This window comes from Bufo gargarizans, chromosome 2 (genome assembly GCF_014858855.1).
Source record: "Bufo gargarizans isolate SCDJY-AF-19 chromosome 2, ASM1485885v1, whole genome shotgun sequence".
Classification (NCBI taxonomy): Eukaryota; Metazoa; Chordata; class Amphibia; order Anura; family Bufonidae; genus Bufo; species Bufo gargarizans.
The window spans coordinates 470,532,765-470,551,778 of NC_058081.1; the positions used below are offsets into that span (position 1 = coordinate 470,532,765).

At 41.5% G+C, this 19,014-nt stretch overlaps 1 protein-coding gene across 2 annotated transcripts in view; it reads left to right on the forward strand.

The window, feature by feature from the left end:
- EFCAB6 (EF-hand calcium binding domain 6) overlaps window positions 1-19,014 on the forward strand; it is a 156,135-nt gene that overhangs the window by 124,133 nt on the left and 12,988 nt on the right. For both annotated transcript variants that reach the window (XM_044277843.1, XM_044277844.1), the window contains exons 22-27: window positions 2,213-2,440; window positions 3,196-3,351; window positions 11,168-11,363; window positions 13,706-13,897; window positions 15,485-15,712; window positions 16,999-17,214. In XM_044277843.1, coding sequence (XP_044133778.1) covers window positions 2,213-2,440; window positions 3,196-3,351; window positions 11,168-11,363; window positions 13,706-13,897; window positions 15,485-15,712; window positions 16,999-17,214 — 1,216 coding nt within the window. The remainder of the gene's footprint in view (window positions 1-2,212; window positions 2,441-3,195; window positions 3,352-11,167; window positions 11,364-13,705; window positions 13,898-15,484; window positions 15,713-16,998; window positions 17,215-19,014) is intronic.

The window sequence follows — 19,014 nt, forward strand, 5'->3', positions numbered from 1 at the left end:
AGTATACAGATAAATACAGAAATGAAGCATAGCCTTGAAAGCCTGAGGCGGTGTTAGATGGGGTGCAGTATTATCAATGCCAATTAAATATACTTCATATTGAAATAGAAAAATATTGGGAAAACATTTTTTTTTATTAATGTTTTTGCACATTTCTAGCATACTGAAACGCTCATCTCTAAGGTTTTTAGCATTTGGCATTCTTAGATGACATATATCTTTCATTGAGATGGAGAAAAAAAAAACGGAATCACTTAAAATTCCATCCCTGTTTTGTCGTACGTGCAGCTCGACAGTCAACAACGCTAAAATGTTATTCAAAATCAGTAAACTGTACATAATTCAGATGTCACTAAAAAGTGAAATAAAGAGAGAAAAAAAGCTAAATTATCCCATATAGAATATTAATCTTGAATGGCATTCTAAAAATGTACAGTTAAAACTACTTTGAAGTGTACATAACTTTAGCATTTTTCAATAGTACAGTGTGTACATGACTTGTAGCCTCAATTTTTTTAGCATTTTTGTACTCGGCAGGCCTTGTTTCCGGTTTTCAGTTCTCTGGAGCTGGTTAGCGAGGACTGGCCTCCATACACTGCACATAGAAAGCATAGTCGCTAATAGTCTCGAATTTTCAGAGACAGTCCTGGCAAATTTGGACTGTGGTAGAAATGGGTGGGGATTATATTAGTCTCACCCATAAATGGACATTCCTGAGAGGGTTTTGGGTGTTCCTAAGGGTCTTATATGCTCAAAGTTTACCAATTACAGTGTCAGTAAGTATGAGAAAGTAGAGGAGAATCTGCTGTCCCTCACTCAAAAACATCCCCCGGATCAGAGAGGACATTATAGAGAAGTACTGAGCTGTAAATCACCTGGACTGAGAAATAAACAGTTTCCTTAACTGTCTTTTTCTGTAATTTGTCTTTTCTCTCTCACTCAGCTTCTTTCACTCCACCACCTCCATAGACGTATAGACATGTGCACTCGGATACCTCTGTGAGCTGTGGTCCATCTTGAGTTTTGAAGTGGGTAGATGGGGGGTCGAAGAACCTGATAACAGGAGAAAGAGGCATTTTTCTCTAAGATATATTACACATTCCCCCCCTAATTCCATGCCACACTCACAGAAGTTCAAAAAGCTGAGATATTTGGTGCTCACATAGTTAAGCCAGCTACTTGCTGTGGCTCTACCTCTCCTGCTCCCCATGCATCCGTAGACTAATTCAAATCTCGCTGTTCCTGGTCAGAACACACATGTTGTCATCATGCTCTTTCATGCATGTTGCTCTGGGCCTACAGTTGATGCTGCTGACCACTCTGTGAGCATTCTTAAGTTTCTTCAATGTACTCCAGTTCTACTCTTCTGGTAACAACTCCTGTTATAATCTGTGCAATTGCCTCTAGCAAAATTTGCCAACTACCACATTAGGAGGTTATTTGAGGGCTGTAACTTGGGAGTGCTTCTCGGTAAAGTCCATTACCTCCTCCTGGACCTTCCTGGTTATGGCAGGAATAACCTGCAGACTTATCCTATGTTCTAGTAGAAGAAGTGAGGGTAATGTAAATATCTTCACAAAGTTTAGGTGGTGTTTGCTGTGTATAGCCTATTGCTTTTATGTCTAGAATTGTATTTATTCTTTTTACCTTTTGTGCTTTAAAAGTACCGTAAATAGTGTGGTTTCGAGGATGAGATCAGATTTTTGGAACCTGTAAAATGGTAGGAACTCATAGGCTCTTTGAAGCAAGAAAAATAACATGCAGTTCCTCAAGCAAATACCCAGTCACCGTATTCCATCAAATTTTGTTTCAAATTAAGATGTAGGTGCCACAAGAAATAGTAACAAATATGTACAAAAGTGATGGTTTGTAAACTTCCATTTTAAAATCAACTGCATTAGTAGCCAAAGTTTCTGTCTCTATATACTATAATATTGTACCATTTTGCTATTAGGAACAAAAAAAAAATATTCCCAAGTTTTGATCTGCAGAAGACTAACCAAATGTCAAATGTCAGAAGAGTCTTTCAAGTGCAAAATGTGTCCACATATCGCTACAGGTTTTTATGTTAAATTGCCGAGTGTCCTGCCATTCTCTGCTTCGACCTGCAGCGATGACGTCCCAACACAGGGACGTGTGAGTGCTGCAGCCAGTCACTCTTTGTCTCTTAAAATGTAGTATCACAAATTTCTTGTGAATGTTTTCTTCCTAGATATGATCCAGAAGGTAGAGGTCATCTCACCCATCAAGAATTCCTCCAGAAACTAGGAGTGAATTTTGCCTCCGGAGATAGTGGTCCAAGCAAACGGATTATAGAAGACAACTACCAAACTTTAGAGAAACACTACAGCTCACAGCAGAAGATCAACAAGGAAATGCAAGAATTCCACAAGCACCAAACCCGATCCCTGAACATTAAAGATATAGAGCAGCAGATCAAGTAAGACCATTGACATATTTTCAGCTCAAGTGGCATAGAGGAGTACTGCAGGGATCTTTATTTGAGGCAAAGCTACTGAGGCCCCATGCAAAATCCAAACTAGATCATCTCGATTTGTTACAAGCCATTTATAATATTGCTCCTCTTTCACACAGCATGAAAGCCTTTGGGACCCTAAAGCACCAATGCTACAACCTCTAACCCCCTTAACTAATTTATTTTACCTTACCTAACAGGACATCTCTGAGCTTTGCTAGTTTTAGTTATTCAACAATTTGGAAGTGGATGATAATTTGTTACATTTGCCTTCCAGGAAAATCAAAACCATTTGGGAACTGAAATGTTAGCAGTATTGGATTTCTCCCACCTTTTCTAGAAACCAATATAACCAGTAAAGAACTGAATAGATTATTGAGACTTCAGGGACTTATATTTACTAGTGTTAAGGGGATATTCTGTAAGTGAAATCTCATCACAAATAACCTATAAAAAGAGCCTCCATCCTCCCCGTCCACTGGAGTGAGAGCGACTACTTAGTAGTGTTTCTCCTCTTTGCCTCATGGAGGGTTCCACAAGACCTTATAGAAAAGGACTTCTATGATGTGAATATACTCTAAAAGAACATATGGAAAGGGCTCTTTCCTTACCCCAGTTTCTTCCTTATAAACGTTATAGTCAGTAATACACTTGACATAACTTCAGTTAGTCTAATCTAATTCTGTTGCTCTAATACATATCGATCTTTGTACCTGCAGAGATAAGTTCAGAGAGTACTACCCGGATTTTTCTGCAGCATTCACTAAAATAGATAAAAACAAGGATGGATTGATAACTGTGAATGACTTCCGGCAAATGCTTGAAGACTTGAACTTTCATTTAGATGATGATCAATTTCTCAACCTCTTGTACAGGTAATATGACATAAGACTATAAGCGGAATCCAACATAATAAACCACTTTATTGGGTTTTATCGTGTAATAATAGATTTTAACCAATGGGTAGGGGTGTAACTGCCTTCTCTGCTTACTCTGTGCAAATAGGATGGCCTAAGGGGTGGTTCATGACTCTTTGGTGTTCTACCTTTGTCATGCACCTCCCCTTCAAGCTCTTCTCTTGTTAACTGCCCTTGCCAACTTTTGAGAAGGGGCATCATGATGATCATTTATTGCAGTGTACATGCAACAAAATATTGCTTGTCTTCTTATGTACATTGTTCTCTCTGTTAGCGCCCCCAGCTGTGTATGCATCTGATCCACCTTCTCCTGCATTTAGAGGTGGACTATCATGCTCAGTAGCTTCCCTGCTCCCTTCCTGCTCTCAGTCCTGGCTTACTGATCTCACAGTGAAGCAATGAAGTGGTCCCTACAGTTTTCACAAATTTCTCCCTACTTCCAAATTCATAGATGTACATAGCTACCTCTCTCTTCAGACAATGGAAAGGGAAATTGTCGGGCGTTACATGCCTTATGTGCCTCGGGGCTATATGTGACTATTTTCTATGCAAGGGAGAAAGGGTTTAACAGGAGCTAATTGCACTGCATCCTGGTAGATGCTGGTGCCTAACCAAAGAAAGTCCTTCAGATAAGTAGATAATGTGAGTTTAAAAAAAAAAAGGTTTAGAGAGGAGAAATGGAAAAGGCTTTATTCCACACCCATTTATATAGGACACACCCCAACCCTTTAGCATATGAATTTCTACTAATACATACTACCCTCTTCAGCACCCTTCAGAATGAACAAAGACCACACATCAGACCCACTAAACTTATAAAAACCACAAACAAGACCCCCTTAACACATTAGTGACCGCCAATATGCCTTTTTACGTCAGCCAATAATGGGCCTTAGGCTAGTGTGCCGCCTTTTTATGCCGGCTTAGTCTAAGCGCTGCAATGGTCTTGTGTGCAGCACAGAGCAGGAGCTCAGCTCTCTTATTAAAGTGAGGCTCCTACTCTAATGGCCCAGATCAGCAGAAGCACCGATCTAGGCCATTTTAGCCCCTTAGATGTTCAGTAGTGGCCCCAGCATCTAACTGGTTTAGAGGGGTCTTCCTCTCTCAGGCATTGGCACTGCTGCGAATGAGATCGCAGGGTGCCGATGTCTTAGTATGGTAGTCAGGGGCCTAACCAAGACCCCAAGTCTGCCTGCAGTGTATGCTTATTAGGATGCGCCAGAGGAGCGGTCTGATAGTGCTGGTTAGTATGCTACTGACAATATAATACACTGTACTACATAAAGTGGAACTATTACCTAGTAAAAATAAGTGTTAAAGTGGCCCAGTCACCAGGGTCTACCCTATTAAACCAGACATAATGGCTGGTAGGGCTCATCAAGCTGATTACAACAATACCTTTCTTTTGTCCTTATGCAAAACAGCTGCAGAGATATCTGTGTCTTTATAAAAATTATAAAGTGAATAAAGCAGTAATATGTAAATTAGCTTTCTGAGCAGTGTGGCGATACATGAAGTATATGATATGTAAATGCTAGGACACAGCTCTGCCCTGAGCCTCATGTCTAGTCCTGTCAATCAAGGGGAGGGGGGAATGTGCAGAGCACAGGGGGTGTTAAACAAAACATGCAATGCAAGAGCTCACTGCAAACCAAATAAAGTACAAAAATGCATAATAATTGCTAGTGCTATACTTATAAATTAGAGATGCTTGGCAAATCATTTTGTACAAAATTATTTGAGCCCATCTGCCGCACGTCAAGGCGATCTCTGTAAGAAGGGTTCCTAACACTAAATTCTACCTGTTATGTGCCATGACGGCTACCATACAATTCAGGGAGTGTAGGTCCCACATGCATGCTGGGCTTGTTTTAATTTCTGTCATCTTTGGTGCCAAAATGGCCTCCATTATATCCAAGGAATGCAGGTATCAACATGCATGCCGAGCCCACTCCACACCACTCCTGGTGCCAAATGGCCACGAACGAATGCAATGAGAGTCCACCCTATACCTCTCCTGGTGCCAAATGGCTTCCAGTGAATGAGGGAGAGCAGGCCAAGCTATATACTCACACTGGGGGGTGTTACACAGCAGTGCTCAAAGCATTCAGCTCCACCTCCTGGTGCTCCAACTTCTCATTCGCATTTGCATAAAAACACAGATTTCTTTGCAGCTGTTTAGCATACAGACAAAAGAAAGGTATTGTGTTAATCAGCATGATGAGCCCTGCCAGCCAGTGTTTCTGGTTTAATAGTGTTGATCCTGGTGACAGAGCCGCTATAAATAAAGTTATATTAAACAATAAACTAAAAAAAAAAAAAACTTTTTGCATTTAAAAAATGCTTTTCAATGGAAAAATATGTAATATAAAATCCTCTCCAGAATTGCTGTTTTTTTTCCTACCAAAAATTAATTAATAAAAAGCAATCAAAAACGTATGTACCCAAAAATTTAATCAACAAAAATCGATTTTGGTGTACAAAAGTAGCAAGACTTAATAAATGTGCCCCATAGTTTATTTTTTTTTTTTTTTAAGACCGGTGTTTTATATGCTGATCCTAATAAACCGCTGTACTGACGGGGGATCCGCCGCAGTTATGAAGAGGCGCCAGCCTATTTATAACTTCACACCAGTTCCTAGCTTCCGAGCTGTCTTACATTTAGACAATTTTCTATGCCTAAAACAGGATAGAAAATAGTAAATGAGATGGGCCTGCTGGCCTTTCCCCTTCCCCTTCCCCGCCCACGCCACCCCCACTTTTTAGACCTGGCGTGAGTGAAGTCTCAGATTGTGGCGCAATTAACCGTTGTGCCGCAATCTGTGCCTGAAATATGCCTAATATAGGCGTATTTCATCTTAATAAATGACCCCCTGTATGTATTTGGTAGCGCTGTAATTGGACTGACCTAGAGAATAAAGTTATTGTTATCTGTGCTGGAAAATTGCAGAAACGCTGTAAAATTTATTATAACGTAAAAACTCAGTGGCAGTATTGCTGTTTCCCAAAAAATTAGTAAAAATAATTCAGTAAGTTTTATGTGTACCCCAAAATGGTAGCATTAAAATCTACAACTTGTCTTGCAAAATACAAACCCTCTTATGGCTACATTGACGGAAAAGTAAAAAAAAAAGTTGTAGCTCTTGGAAGGCGACGATGAAAAAAATGAAACAAAATTGTTTGGACCCCAAGGCCCAATACAGGCTAGTAACTAAGGGGTTAATAAACACAGACCAATATGTAAACTAATAGAGAGCTGAGAGCCCCTAAAACACTCCCTAAATAAATGCAGACCGCAAACTATTCCCTTTACACGCCTTAGACCTGACTTTTAGATATTCCCCTCTCCTCATTCTTGCATTTCCTTCTTCTCCTGGGAGCTGCCGTAGACAATGGAAGGGGTGCCCGGGAGTGGCGAGAAGGATGCGGAGAGGGGAGTATGTGGGGTGCCTGGGAGATCTGCCAGCTCTGTACACTCCATGTCAAGTTGGTTCCCAAAGCTGAGATCTGGAGGACCAGAGATGTTTGAATGTGTGCATGCATCCATACTGGGAGTCTGCCGTACTACTGGGAGAAGAGAATGAGTGATGCCAAATATTGCAAATAATAGGTGACATGTTTTAGGAGGGGGGTATGTGTTAAACACTGTCATTACAGTTCAATAGAAAGATCTGCTCTCTATTTATCTGTTTAATTCTTGTATGCAATGAGGGCTGATTATGGCACATTCAGCAGATGCCGCGTACAATGGGTAAACGAGAGAGCTCCGTGTCTATGGGAGATATTTCAAGGTTCTGATTAGAGGCCTCTCATTGTCTCTGCCCCGCTCCCCAGTGTTTGGAATATTGGTTAAACATAAAGGGGAGACGGTGCAGCTGACAGGAGCCCTCACAGGCAGCTGCATGGGTACAGTGCCAACTCCTCCCACATAGACTGGCAGATGTTTGGTACATTGCCGCAGCTTGACTTACAGGCACATGTTCCCAGACCTCTGTGCATCGCATTCATTGTGCTTTCCAGTCCTAGCCAATTCCCTCTGACAACCTCAAACATTGCATTAATATTAATATTTATTGCAGCATGATTTCGGCAATACACTACACACCTCTCTAACAAGCTGCAGAGTCGCTTGGGGTCGTCCGTTGAAATGACAACTGTTTGTTTTACTTTGTTTGCTAAATAATTGTATGTGCAGCCTCTGAGGAGGCCTGTGCCTGTCTTAGAGATTGAAGATATGGGCTGGAAAAAAAGCTAGAATCCATTCCTTCTGAGAAGAAAATGTTTATGTGTTATACAATGGTGCATACAAGACCCTCTATACCACGTTCAGACTGACATGGACTAAGCTGAGGTGTGGAAACTAAGGAACCCTCTGGTCTGCACGCCTGATCAACCCAAAGAGGTTTGGACTCCAAAGAGTTCCCCAGGGCTTGGTTTCTCAATTAGCTTCTGATCCTTGGCAGCTGTGTAGAATCTGGATTGGAACCGGGAACCGGAGAAGACTGAAGATGTAGTCAAGATGAAGCACATTGTCTTAGTCGGGAGAGCTGAAGTACCAGGAGTGCTACAGCCAAGATGACACTCAGGCAGTGGACCACGAACCTGGAGACATGCAACGTCAGGCATCTCGCTACACTATGCATATATCTCCCATAAATGAAATTAATGGGAGCTGCGCATACTGTACCGTTTTTCCATGGAGCTATGCCACTAAGTCGCCATACACAGCTGGTCTCCTTAAGGAGAGCCAGTACCTCTCCTGTAGCTGCATCCAAGGTGTCTCACTCAGCTAGCAAGAAACATTGAAAAAGCTGGATATATAGTTTGACTATTTTCCCTTGTGTTCCAAGACTAGTTGAAAAGTAAAGCTGACTTATAGTGAGCCACTTCCAGTAGGTGGACCTAGAGAGATGGTTCCCTTTCTCTGTGAGATATCATTTTGCAGAAGCCTCAGTTTAGACTGTTCACAACTTGCCAGGAAACTCTCCCCACACAGTGTTGTATAGTATACTTTGGTTCCCAACATCACCTGAATTGAAAAAAAATAGCTGCCTATGCTGCAGTAAAATACCGCCTGAAGGTAAGCCAAAAGACTATCAACACATTAGGCACATGCATCAGAAACATTCCTAATATTCTGAATGTGATGGGGGGGGGGGATGAAGAGGGAGTGGTGGTGGCAACGAGGGTGATTATGTTATAGTCCTCACAGTGGCCAACCCTGTTCCAGCAGGGAGGGACTCACCCTTTCTTCCCCTGGGCACACACCCTGGATTTGGAAGCCACTGCCTGGTGGTGGCTGGGGTGCCCTTCTGTTAGATGAACAGCAGGGTGCAAGGCAGTAGTACCGGTGGCTGGGTCAGATATGCAGACAAATGACGAGGTTGGCTTGGTTAAAGCAAAATATAGTCTCTGTTTCACCGCATGGATGATGGGATGGCACAGTACAAGTAATGGGCACAGTCCTCAGATAACTGTATATCACAAGGTAAGCTTTCCCTAAAGGCTGTGTATAGGCGACTGAAATAACAGTCCCGTCTAAGTCTCTCTTTAGCTACTCAATGCTATCTTCCCAGTTGTCCAAAGTGTGCAATTTCTTACTCAATATTTCTGCAATGCCCAACTGCAGGGTGCAGTCCTAGATCGGATGGCCAGTCCGTCTCCATAGTGAGGTGGGCACCCGAAGCAAAATAACCTAAACCACGTGAAGTGTCTGCAGTCGTAAAATTTGGGTTGCTGCCCCTTTTAATGGTCCTAAACCTTCTATAGACGGCTGTTCTTCTCTTCCTCAGAGGTTTTATTTGAGAACAGTTGCTAATCTGGCATCTTTTTACTCACAGGGATGGTGTTTCCCTGGATAAAGACACTTCTTTTCTGCTTGATCTACAGATTTTCTGGATTACACACCAGCCACTACCACACACATCTTTCTTGGCTTACTTGCTAGCAGCTCACTAACAATCTGTAAAGATTGCCAGATAACTACTTCCTTCCTATATACAGCCTTTTGTAATACACCCAGATAAATAATAAAGCCACATTAATCACTTTTGCCATTTGAAGTGCATACTCATTATGCGCTATATTAATCGCTTCTCGACATGTGATGTAATAGTACATCACATGTCGTGTCTTTAAAGATGGCGTCAGCTCAGCGTCTTACAGCAGCCACCCGCGGCTAATGTCCGCGACCAGCGGTAACGCAGATCAGGGACATTTTTAACCCCTCAGATCTCGTGGACAAACCTGAACACCGCATCTGAGCGCGCTAGAAACCGACAGCGCGCTTCCAGTGAATAAAAAAAAAGTTCAAATCACCTAAAATGAGAATAAAAATAAGAGGTAAAAAATATATAAAAATACACATAATGGGTATCGCCGGGTGGGTAAATGCCTTTACTATCAAAAGTATTAATCCCATACGGAAAAAGGCAAAACGGAAAAAAAAGCGTCAAAATGGCTGATTTGCCATTTTTGGGTTGCTGCTCCTCCCACAAAAAATGTTATCAAAAGTGATCAAAAAGTCATACACACACCAGAATAGAATCAATGAAAAGTACAGATCGTCCCGCAAAAAGTGAGCCCTCATACAGCTCCATACACATAACTACAAAAAAGTTTTATAGGGGTCAGAAAATAATAGAATTTTTTTTTTATTATTATTCAAGTTTTTTTTTTTTTTCTGCATCAAAACGCAAGGAAAAGTATACATATGTGGTATCGCCAGATTTTTACTGACCTGGAGAATGAAGATCACAAAGCAGTTTTACTGCATAATGAAAGCTGTAAAAAATTCCACCACCTTTTGGAATTTGGAATCTATTGATAATCACTTTTACATAGCACCAATATGCAACTTTAGTGCATTTGTGTGGTGCAAAAGCTCCTAAGGCAGATGGCTTGCATCAAAAACTGTAGTGGGGACCTCCCTCCCCTGTAGAAATGTTTGGTGGTGGCAGTACCACCATAAGATTTAATAGACGTCCACATGGCTGCATTATTAAAGTCCTTAGTTCCCGCACCATTTCCCTCTGCAGATTTCCTTCCCTCCATGTTGAGATGGTGATGGGATAACATCTCATCCATAGCAAGATCTCATCATGTGATTGCTATGGCCTAATCTCTGCCTTGAGTTTAATGGTTAAAGGGATTCTGTCACCTCGTTTTAGCCTATAGAGCTGCGGACATGCACGGCTAGATCGCCGCTAGCAGGTCCGCAATATACCTGTCCCATAGCGCTGTGTGCTTTTATTGTGTTTAAAAAATGATTTCTATAGATATGTAAATGACCCTGGTAAGGAGCCCAAGGGGCTGTACTAACCTTCTTGGAGCCCAGCCACACCCCCTGTGAAGGAGCCCAGCACCGCCTGCGTCCTCCGAATCTCCTCCTTGCTCACAGTTATATCGCCGTAATCTCGCGGTGCACCAGCTTGTGCATGCGCAGTGCTGGCATAGTGTTCCTGCCCTGTGCTGGCATCAGCCTCAGGGAAGGAACTGCGCGAGCTCGCGCATCCAGAGATTACGGCGATCTAACTGTGAGCAAGGAGGACATTCGGAGGACGCAGGCGGTGCTGGGCTCCTTCGCAATGTATAGAGCAGATATTACACAGGGCAGCATCCATCGCAAGTCCAGCACAGGAGGAAGGCAGCGATCCAGGATTTGAACACCTTCATCAGTGAAGAATGACGTATGGGTTGTAATGCTGTCAGTCAGGAGGTGGAATGAGATATGAGTTACCGGTGCTTTTGTAAGTTTGGTCTGTTTTTCTTAAAGGTTAAGGCTAAGAATTCTTGACAACAAGCTCTCTTATTTTGACTTCCTGAAAATGATTGATGACGGGAGGGCTTCAAAGTATGGACAAAGGCAAGAAATGATTATGACCACAGAGAACGTCCAGAATCTCATACCACAGAAGGTGCTTGTTAAGCTGAAAGAGTCTGTCAAGAACTCTCAGGAGGAACTGCATAAAGTAAGAACCTATTGCTATATCTACTCTCCAGAATATTCTCACAGCGTTGTAACATCTAGCATGTTAAATCCATTTCAATATACTGTGCAGGTTATAAATTTTTTATAGAATTAACAAGACACCATGTCAGGGCTGGAGCACAACTATGTACAGTATGTATTCCATTAAAAAGTCTGTCACCAGCAGGGGACACAAGGCAGTTCTTTTGGAACGATGTCTTACTTGATCCTTCGAGGACAGGGGTCTGCAACCTCCAACTGGTGTGAAACTACAACTACCCATATACATACTTGCCCGGCTGTTCTCGGAACTCCCATAGAAGTGAACGGAGCATGATGGTAGTTGTAGTTTCACAATGGCTGGCATGACGAAGGTTACTGACCCCTGCTATAGGATCTTTTTTTAGTGCAAAAAGACTGAAGTCAATGGTGACTGAAGCTAGCAGAGCCCTTTACATGAATGTTCATCTTTTAAGGGTTTTCCAGTATCAGGAAAAAATTTGGGCTGAGGCAGGGACTGGCATAAAATAACAAAATAAGCCCTTCTTAGCCATAGAACCATGGAATTGCTGTTCTGGTCCTTAGTACCAGTCTTTGTTTACAGGACTGCAGCTCTAACGCCACGTTGAAAACACGCGAGCACTGCAGCCAATCACCGACCTCAAAGGTACAATGTTGAGGCCTGTTGTCATGACACTAGCGCTGCAGCTCTGTAATAACAGACTAGAGGGGAGGATTGGAATAGCAGAGCTGGAGCGCGGTGATTCAGGGGTTAAATACAATTTATTTTTTATAAAAGTTGCTGTCTGTGCCTAAACTCTGACAACCCCTTTAACATATCTTTAATTAGGGCGGGTTCTCACCAGCAATAGGTATTCAGAGTTATGTCTATTGGCACAAATAGCGGTTCCATTTTGTTCCATTATACATGATGGGGAAAAAAGTCTCGTCAACAGAAGTTTTTTTTTTCTGTCATGTATAACTGAACAAAACAGAACCGTTATTTGTGCCCATAGACATGTATTAGTACGGAGAAAAATGGAATGTCTTTTAAAGTGTTCCGTTTTGCATTCTGTTATAACTGTAACGGAACACCATAATGAAATTCCTGTGATAGGAAGAGTCCATCCTAGTGCAGCACCATTTTACAGCCAATTATATTTAATTAAAAAAAGGTACTCTTTTGGCAAATGTCGTCTTCATACATGTCCAATGTGACATCTTTCAGAATATGGAAGCCGTCATTGTGGCTGAAGTCCTCTTTATATATGTCCAATATGGCTGCCATGTATGTTTCCAAGTATGGACGTCAACATAGCTTGTGTCTTCTCCATACATGCCCAATATAGGTGCTATGTACCTTTCCAAATCTGCAGGGGATCATTATGGCTGTTGTCCTCTTCATAGCATAGATGGTCAATATGCATTTTCAAATATGAAAGTCATGACTGTGGTTAATGTCCCCTTCGTTCGTGCCAGTATGGCTGCAATGTATATTTCCAAATATGGAAGCTAACATTGTAATGATGCCTTCATTATATATGTCCAATATGGCTGCCATATACCAGTATCTCACAAAAGTGAGTACACCCCTCACATTTCTGTAAATATTTTATTATCTTTTCATGGGACAACACTGAAGATCTGACACTTTGTAGAGTAGTCAGTGTACAGCTTGTATAACAGTGTAACTTTGCTGTGCCCTCAAAATAACTCAACACGGCCATTAATGTCTAAACCGCTGGCAACAAAAGTGAGTACACCCCTAAGTGAAAACGGCCAAATAGTGCCCAATTAGACATTTTCCCTCCTAGCTGTCATGATGACTTCTTTATATATGTCCAATATGGCTACCATATACCTTTCCAAATATGAAAGCTACCATTGTAGATGATGCCTTCTTCATGCTTGTCCAATATGGCTGCCATATATGTTCCAAATATAGACGTCAACTTTGTGGTTGATGTTATCTGCACAAATGGCTGCCATGTAGTGGCCAGAACCTTTTCCTACAGTATATCACTGATTATAAGATTGCTGCCTTCCTTACCTCAGATATCTAAAGGTACCATAAACATTGGCTCTGCTGAGCTCAGTATCACACTTGTCCTATCCCCACTTCCTGTGTTTGTCATTTCCTGCCTGTTTATGGTGGTGACATCTTGTCGGTCATCACCTCCCAAATCTATTGTAACAAAAAGTGAGTTGTACGAAAATGTATTGTTTTTACACAAAATCTTGGCAGGCTTAGGACACTTTGCCAATAAAGTCACAGCATATTATGCTTTGTACTGTTCCCAGAGTGACTGAAAAATAATTCAACCCCTTTCCTGTCACCTTCAGGCATTTTCTGCATTTGATAAGGACGACACTGGTACAATAAAGCCTTTTGAATTACATCGGATTCTTGACAGTTTCTGTTTTAAGCTTACGGACAAGCAATTCAAGTACGTCCTGAGTAAACTCGCGCTGAACAAGAATGACACAATAGACTGGAGAAGCTTCCTACATAATTTCTCCAACTTCACTGCCGAGGTATGAACAGCGCCTCACATAGAATTTTTTCTTTCCTTTGTTGTTCTCGCATGAAAAATTCCCGCATAAAACCTATAATTTAACTTGTAACTAGCTATTAATCACCTGACCGATGAAAACGTAAAAAATACAGCGCTGACATGCAAACAATACTACACTCTGAAAACATAAGGCCTCGTCAGAACCGCTTGCGCTTGTCTGTCTACTCTATAGTTTGATTACCATGAATGGACGGACATTTTTTACTAATGAGTGATGATTTTGTCTAGAGCCTGTGGCTAAAATAACAAAAAAAAATGAAAATGTCTGTCAAGATAAACACAATCATTATTACATGTTATATACAAGCACGGGATGTTGGATGTGTAAGCGCGTAATGGTCACGAAAAATGCCCAGAATAAGAAATTTGAGCCAATTACTGTCGCTAGACTTCTCATGGAGGCATACCATAGAGGCAGACCATGCTGCTGCATTGGGGCCCCTGGAAAGAGTTGGTCCATCTAATTCTATTTTTTTTTTTTTATTGAAAAGGGTGTATTTAGACTTTTTTTTTAGAGAGTTTTTTCTTTTTAGTAATTTGTTTTATTAAAAATGTGGCTTCGTTTGGCTCCTGCAGCTTCTATATTTCACAGAATGTAGCAAGCTGCAGTGATATCTTTCAGAGAACTCACCAAACGGTTCATTCTTAAAGGGAACCTGTCATGTGGATATTTTATTATAATCTACTAGGTACTAGGAATTGTATAATATTGTTACTTAGCCAGTGTGAGGCACAGTTATGTGGGTGCTATCCTGTATGATGGCGACATGTAGTCATTATATAGTACACTGTATACCGGTACACCTTAGGGGGGTACACCAACAGAAGTTTCTACACAGGGCGCCATCCAGTCTACTGTTGGCCCTGGGTGCAATTCATCTTTTCACATGGCATATGGAAATGACAGAAGAAGATGTAATTGGTGGGCCATTAATCATAAGCGCACTGCCAACTTGTAGCGAGCACCTGGGACCAGGGCACATGTCCTGGGTCTTCCAGCAAAAGCGATCTTTTCGTTAAGTTGGCGTCCTCACCCATGGTACCCCAGGTTTCTTAGAGTCTACAAACACCATTGCTCCAAAAATAGGGACAATGGCTCACCATAGAGTGCCTAAACACGTTCTCTCAACTAATGGATAACACCTGGGACAATTATTAGACCCTAGGTCCTCTTGCAGCAGCAATTTCTACAATAATGTGTGTTCCTCCCCTTCGCTAGTGCTTCTTGGTTCCCCAGGTATCTTTCAAGTCTACCAGCAACTCTGGGTACTTTGGCTCCATAGATTGCCTAAATCAGTTTGTGTGAAAGATTTTCATTGATGGCACAAACAACCTTTTATATAATCATTAACTGCGGTCCCCGCGCAAGGAACTTCAATTATTTTACATGAAATTTGACTAAATTACATGTGGTAGCAAAGTATTGTGCTACAATGTTCACATGACTGTAGTTAAAATCTACAATATTTGACCACTTCTCAGTCTGAATGATTTGTAAGTGTAAAATCTATTAATACACCCATCTTTCATTTTTATATGGTCACAGCCTGTTTCCACATGGGTTGAGAGAGTGGAGAGGGCCACTAGGCCAAGAACAGGTCAAGAGCTGACAATGAAGGACATTGTCACACATATACAGGAGGTAATCGCGGCACGCTTTTACTCCATTACAAAGGACCTCTTCAACATAGATTATGCAGGCATCAATGTCATCTCAAAGGAAGACTTTCAAGAGTTTTTCCATAAAAATTTCATGTTGTTAACAGAAGAACAGGTAAGAAGAACTTTTTTTTTTTATAAAAGGACAGTATAAATTCGCTGTCCCAGTAAATAGTTTTCAACTAGAATTCCTATTAATTCTAGTGTTATATCTTTCATAAACTCCAATGGCCATTGTTATATTTGGTTTCATGAAGTTATCTATGCTGTAATATCCATTTTATTCATCTTGTAAGGCCTCATGCACACGACCGTTTTTTTTTAAGGTCCGCAAAAAAAGAGGTCCGTGATCCGTGACCGTTTTTTCGTCCGTGGGTCTTCCTTGATTTTTGGAGGATCCACGGACATGAAAAATGAAAAAAAATCAAAGTCAAGTTTGCCATTGAAATGATAGGAAAAAACGGACACGGATCACGGACGCGGATGACAATCTTGTGTGCATCCGTGATTTTTCACGGACCCATTGACTTGAATGGGTCCGTGAACCGTTGGCCGTGAAAAAAATAGGACAGGTCCTATTTTTTTCACGGCCAGGAAACACGGATCACGGATGCGGCTGCCAAACGGTGCATTTTCCGATTTTTCCACGGAACCATTGAAAGTCAATGGGTCCGTGGAAAAAAAACGGAAAACGGAACAACGGCCGCGGATGCACACAACGGTCGTGTGCATGAGGCCTTACTCTTCCTTTTCTGTGAGCTCACATCCTGTGTCCTTCAGTTTTTTTCCTGTTTGTCAATTATGCCTCACAGAACTGGAGAGAGGATTTTCCTTTGACCTCTCATCTTTTCTCAAGGTACAGTCAATAAATTACCTAAAGGCATATCCATTACATCTCCCTCACTGGGATTCTATATGCAACTGGTGTCACTAGGGGAATGAATATACAGAGTTCACTATCTTCCATTGCTTGTACAAGAGATTACCGCTAACACTCATCAGAGACTTCTCTCACATACATCGGTGGCAGACTAACACACCATAATTTTGGGGCAGCAACAACTGTTTTATAACTAGAAGCTGGCTCAGTGATCAGCTAATTGCCACAAATCTAGCTTCTTTGACCCCAGTGATAATTAATGATTGCCAGGGAAATTGCCAGTACAATAGAAATGTAGTCATGGAAGGCCAGCTATTCATGCCATTTATTCTTACAAAGTGGCGTATGTTGTAAATGGGCATTTTCAAAAAACATTTCTTCCATCATTACTTCCTTGTCTACTTATTTACCTTCTAAATATTTTTACCAGACAGCTATCCTCTACTGCTTGTTTCACAGTTATAAATATACATAGAACACTTTTGGTCTTTTAGCTGTAAAATGTTTATTTCTGTCCACAGTTTGACATTCTTTGGAGCATGTTGCCTCTGAATCCATATGGTAATCTCAAATACCATGATTTCTTGAAGATGTTTAGCAATGAAGTGCCGACCACTCCATTACCTTTGTCACGTAATGCAGAACCAAACTATAAGCTACAGTCTTCAGTCACACAAGGTCGGACATCAATGACCAGGCGACCTAAAACTGCACCTTCCACCTTAAATAAACCATCTGTAAGTTCTGCTTTTTTATCATATGTTTACCTTAAAAAAAAGAAACATTCACATTATTTTCCCATTTAAACAGGGCACTAAAATGAGTCACATGGTGGTGACTATTTCTGGACACTTGGTCATTGACCTCACATTAGCTCATGGATCATGGAACTAAACATTATACCAATTTTCTTAGGATGCATCTATTAAAGGGGTTCTCCTGGAATGATTTAAAATGGCCACTGGTAACCTGTCCTAGAATGTGAGTAGGACTGGTTGCAACCACTTGCAGAGTTGTCTAGGGGGGGGGTAAGGAAATGACACCTCTTTACCAGGAGTGGCCCTGGAAAAAATACTGAAAGTAGCCCCAGGTCCAAATTGATGGATGGCAGTGCCAGCAATACCATATTGTGGCATATTATACCATTCCAACAGAGCCAAATACCACAGTCCATCACGAAATACTGCCACCAGCAGCACTAAATACATCCCCCCAAAACTTCTACTGGCTGGCCATGAGAAGGGTGCAGGTGGCCCCTTGGGCATCGGCTCACAGGGAAATTTCCCTGTAAGGTATATGGCTAATCTCCCCCTGCTCGCCACACACTACAGTGCTCTACAATAAATGGTAGCCATGATGATAATACGATCCTTTCTGAGCAGCCTGACAGGAAAATCTCAGAACACCTTTATTGACCTTCTCAGGGACAATATACCGTAGCCTACCAGAGAATTAAAGGAACTGTTAAATTTACTATTTTGCAAGGCATTCATTGAATATCGAATTCTTGAAAAATTTTGCCACCACAAATGTGGCAAATTTTCACCTCATTTAATCAGCCCACAGCCTCATTTAATTAGCCCCCAGCCTCATTTAATTTGCCCCCAGCCTTTTAATCAGCCCTCATGCCATGGGTCAGCTCCTAGACTTTGAATCAGCCTTCATGCCATAGGTCAGCCCCATCCTTTTAATCAGCCCCATGCCTCAGATCATTATCTTTCTTCTTCTTCCTGCCATCGACTGTCCTGTGACCCAACGCGCACATTGTGAGGTGACAGAGCGTCCTCACACTGTGCGCAGGCACAGCACAGCCGACATCCGAGGACCAGGAAGCGGTGAGTACAGAGCCTTCACCGCTTCCCGGTCCTCAGGCACTAATGAGCGCTTTCATAATGAAAGCACTCATTAGTATTCGCCCCATAAAACACAGTGACACTTTGGGGGGAAAAAGTGCATTTTATGGTGAGAAAAATATGGTATATTTTTGATATATTAACCCTAAAAGTGTTAATATTAATAATTATTGTACATGTTAATGTTTGTCCATCATTGATCTCTTCTCATACATGATGTAGCAGACAATACTCACATTACAGGGGGAACCCACATCCTCTTCACAGGCTGTCAAAGATGCATTAGACAGTCTTTTTTGTTAAATTGGTCCTATTCCGTACCTCATCATGCTGCTAAGGCCCTCAACTGTATCAGGTGTCATGTATTGGAGAACCTGAGTGAGAACAACAGTTTTTCTGCAGTTCCACCAATGAAGCATTACACTGGTGCGATCCACACGTGAAACCTAATTTCTCAGCTCATAAGCCCCTCATAGAGTTTTCTAAACCAGAAAACTCCTCTAATGTTTGCTGGACTATGCTTTATACAAAAGCTAGTTCTGCCAAAAACCAGACTGTCATTTAGAAGAACACTTGCTTATTTTTGCAAACCTTAACTGACCAGCACACCCAAAACAAGAAAAAAACGGGGGAAATCTATTCTGGTTCATCCTCTCTTCAGCTGATACCTGTTCTTAAGCTGAT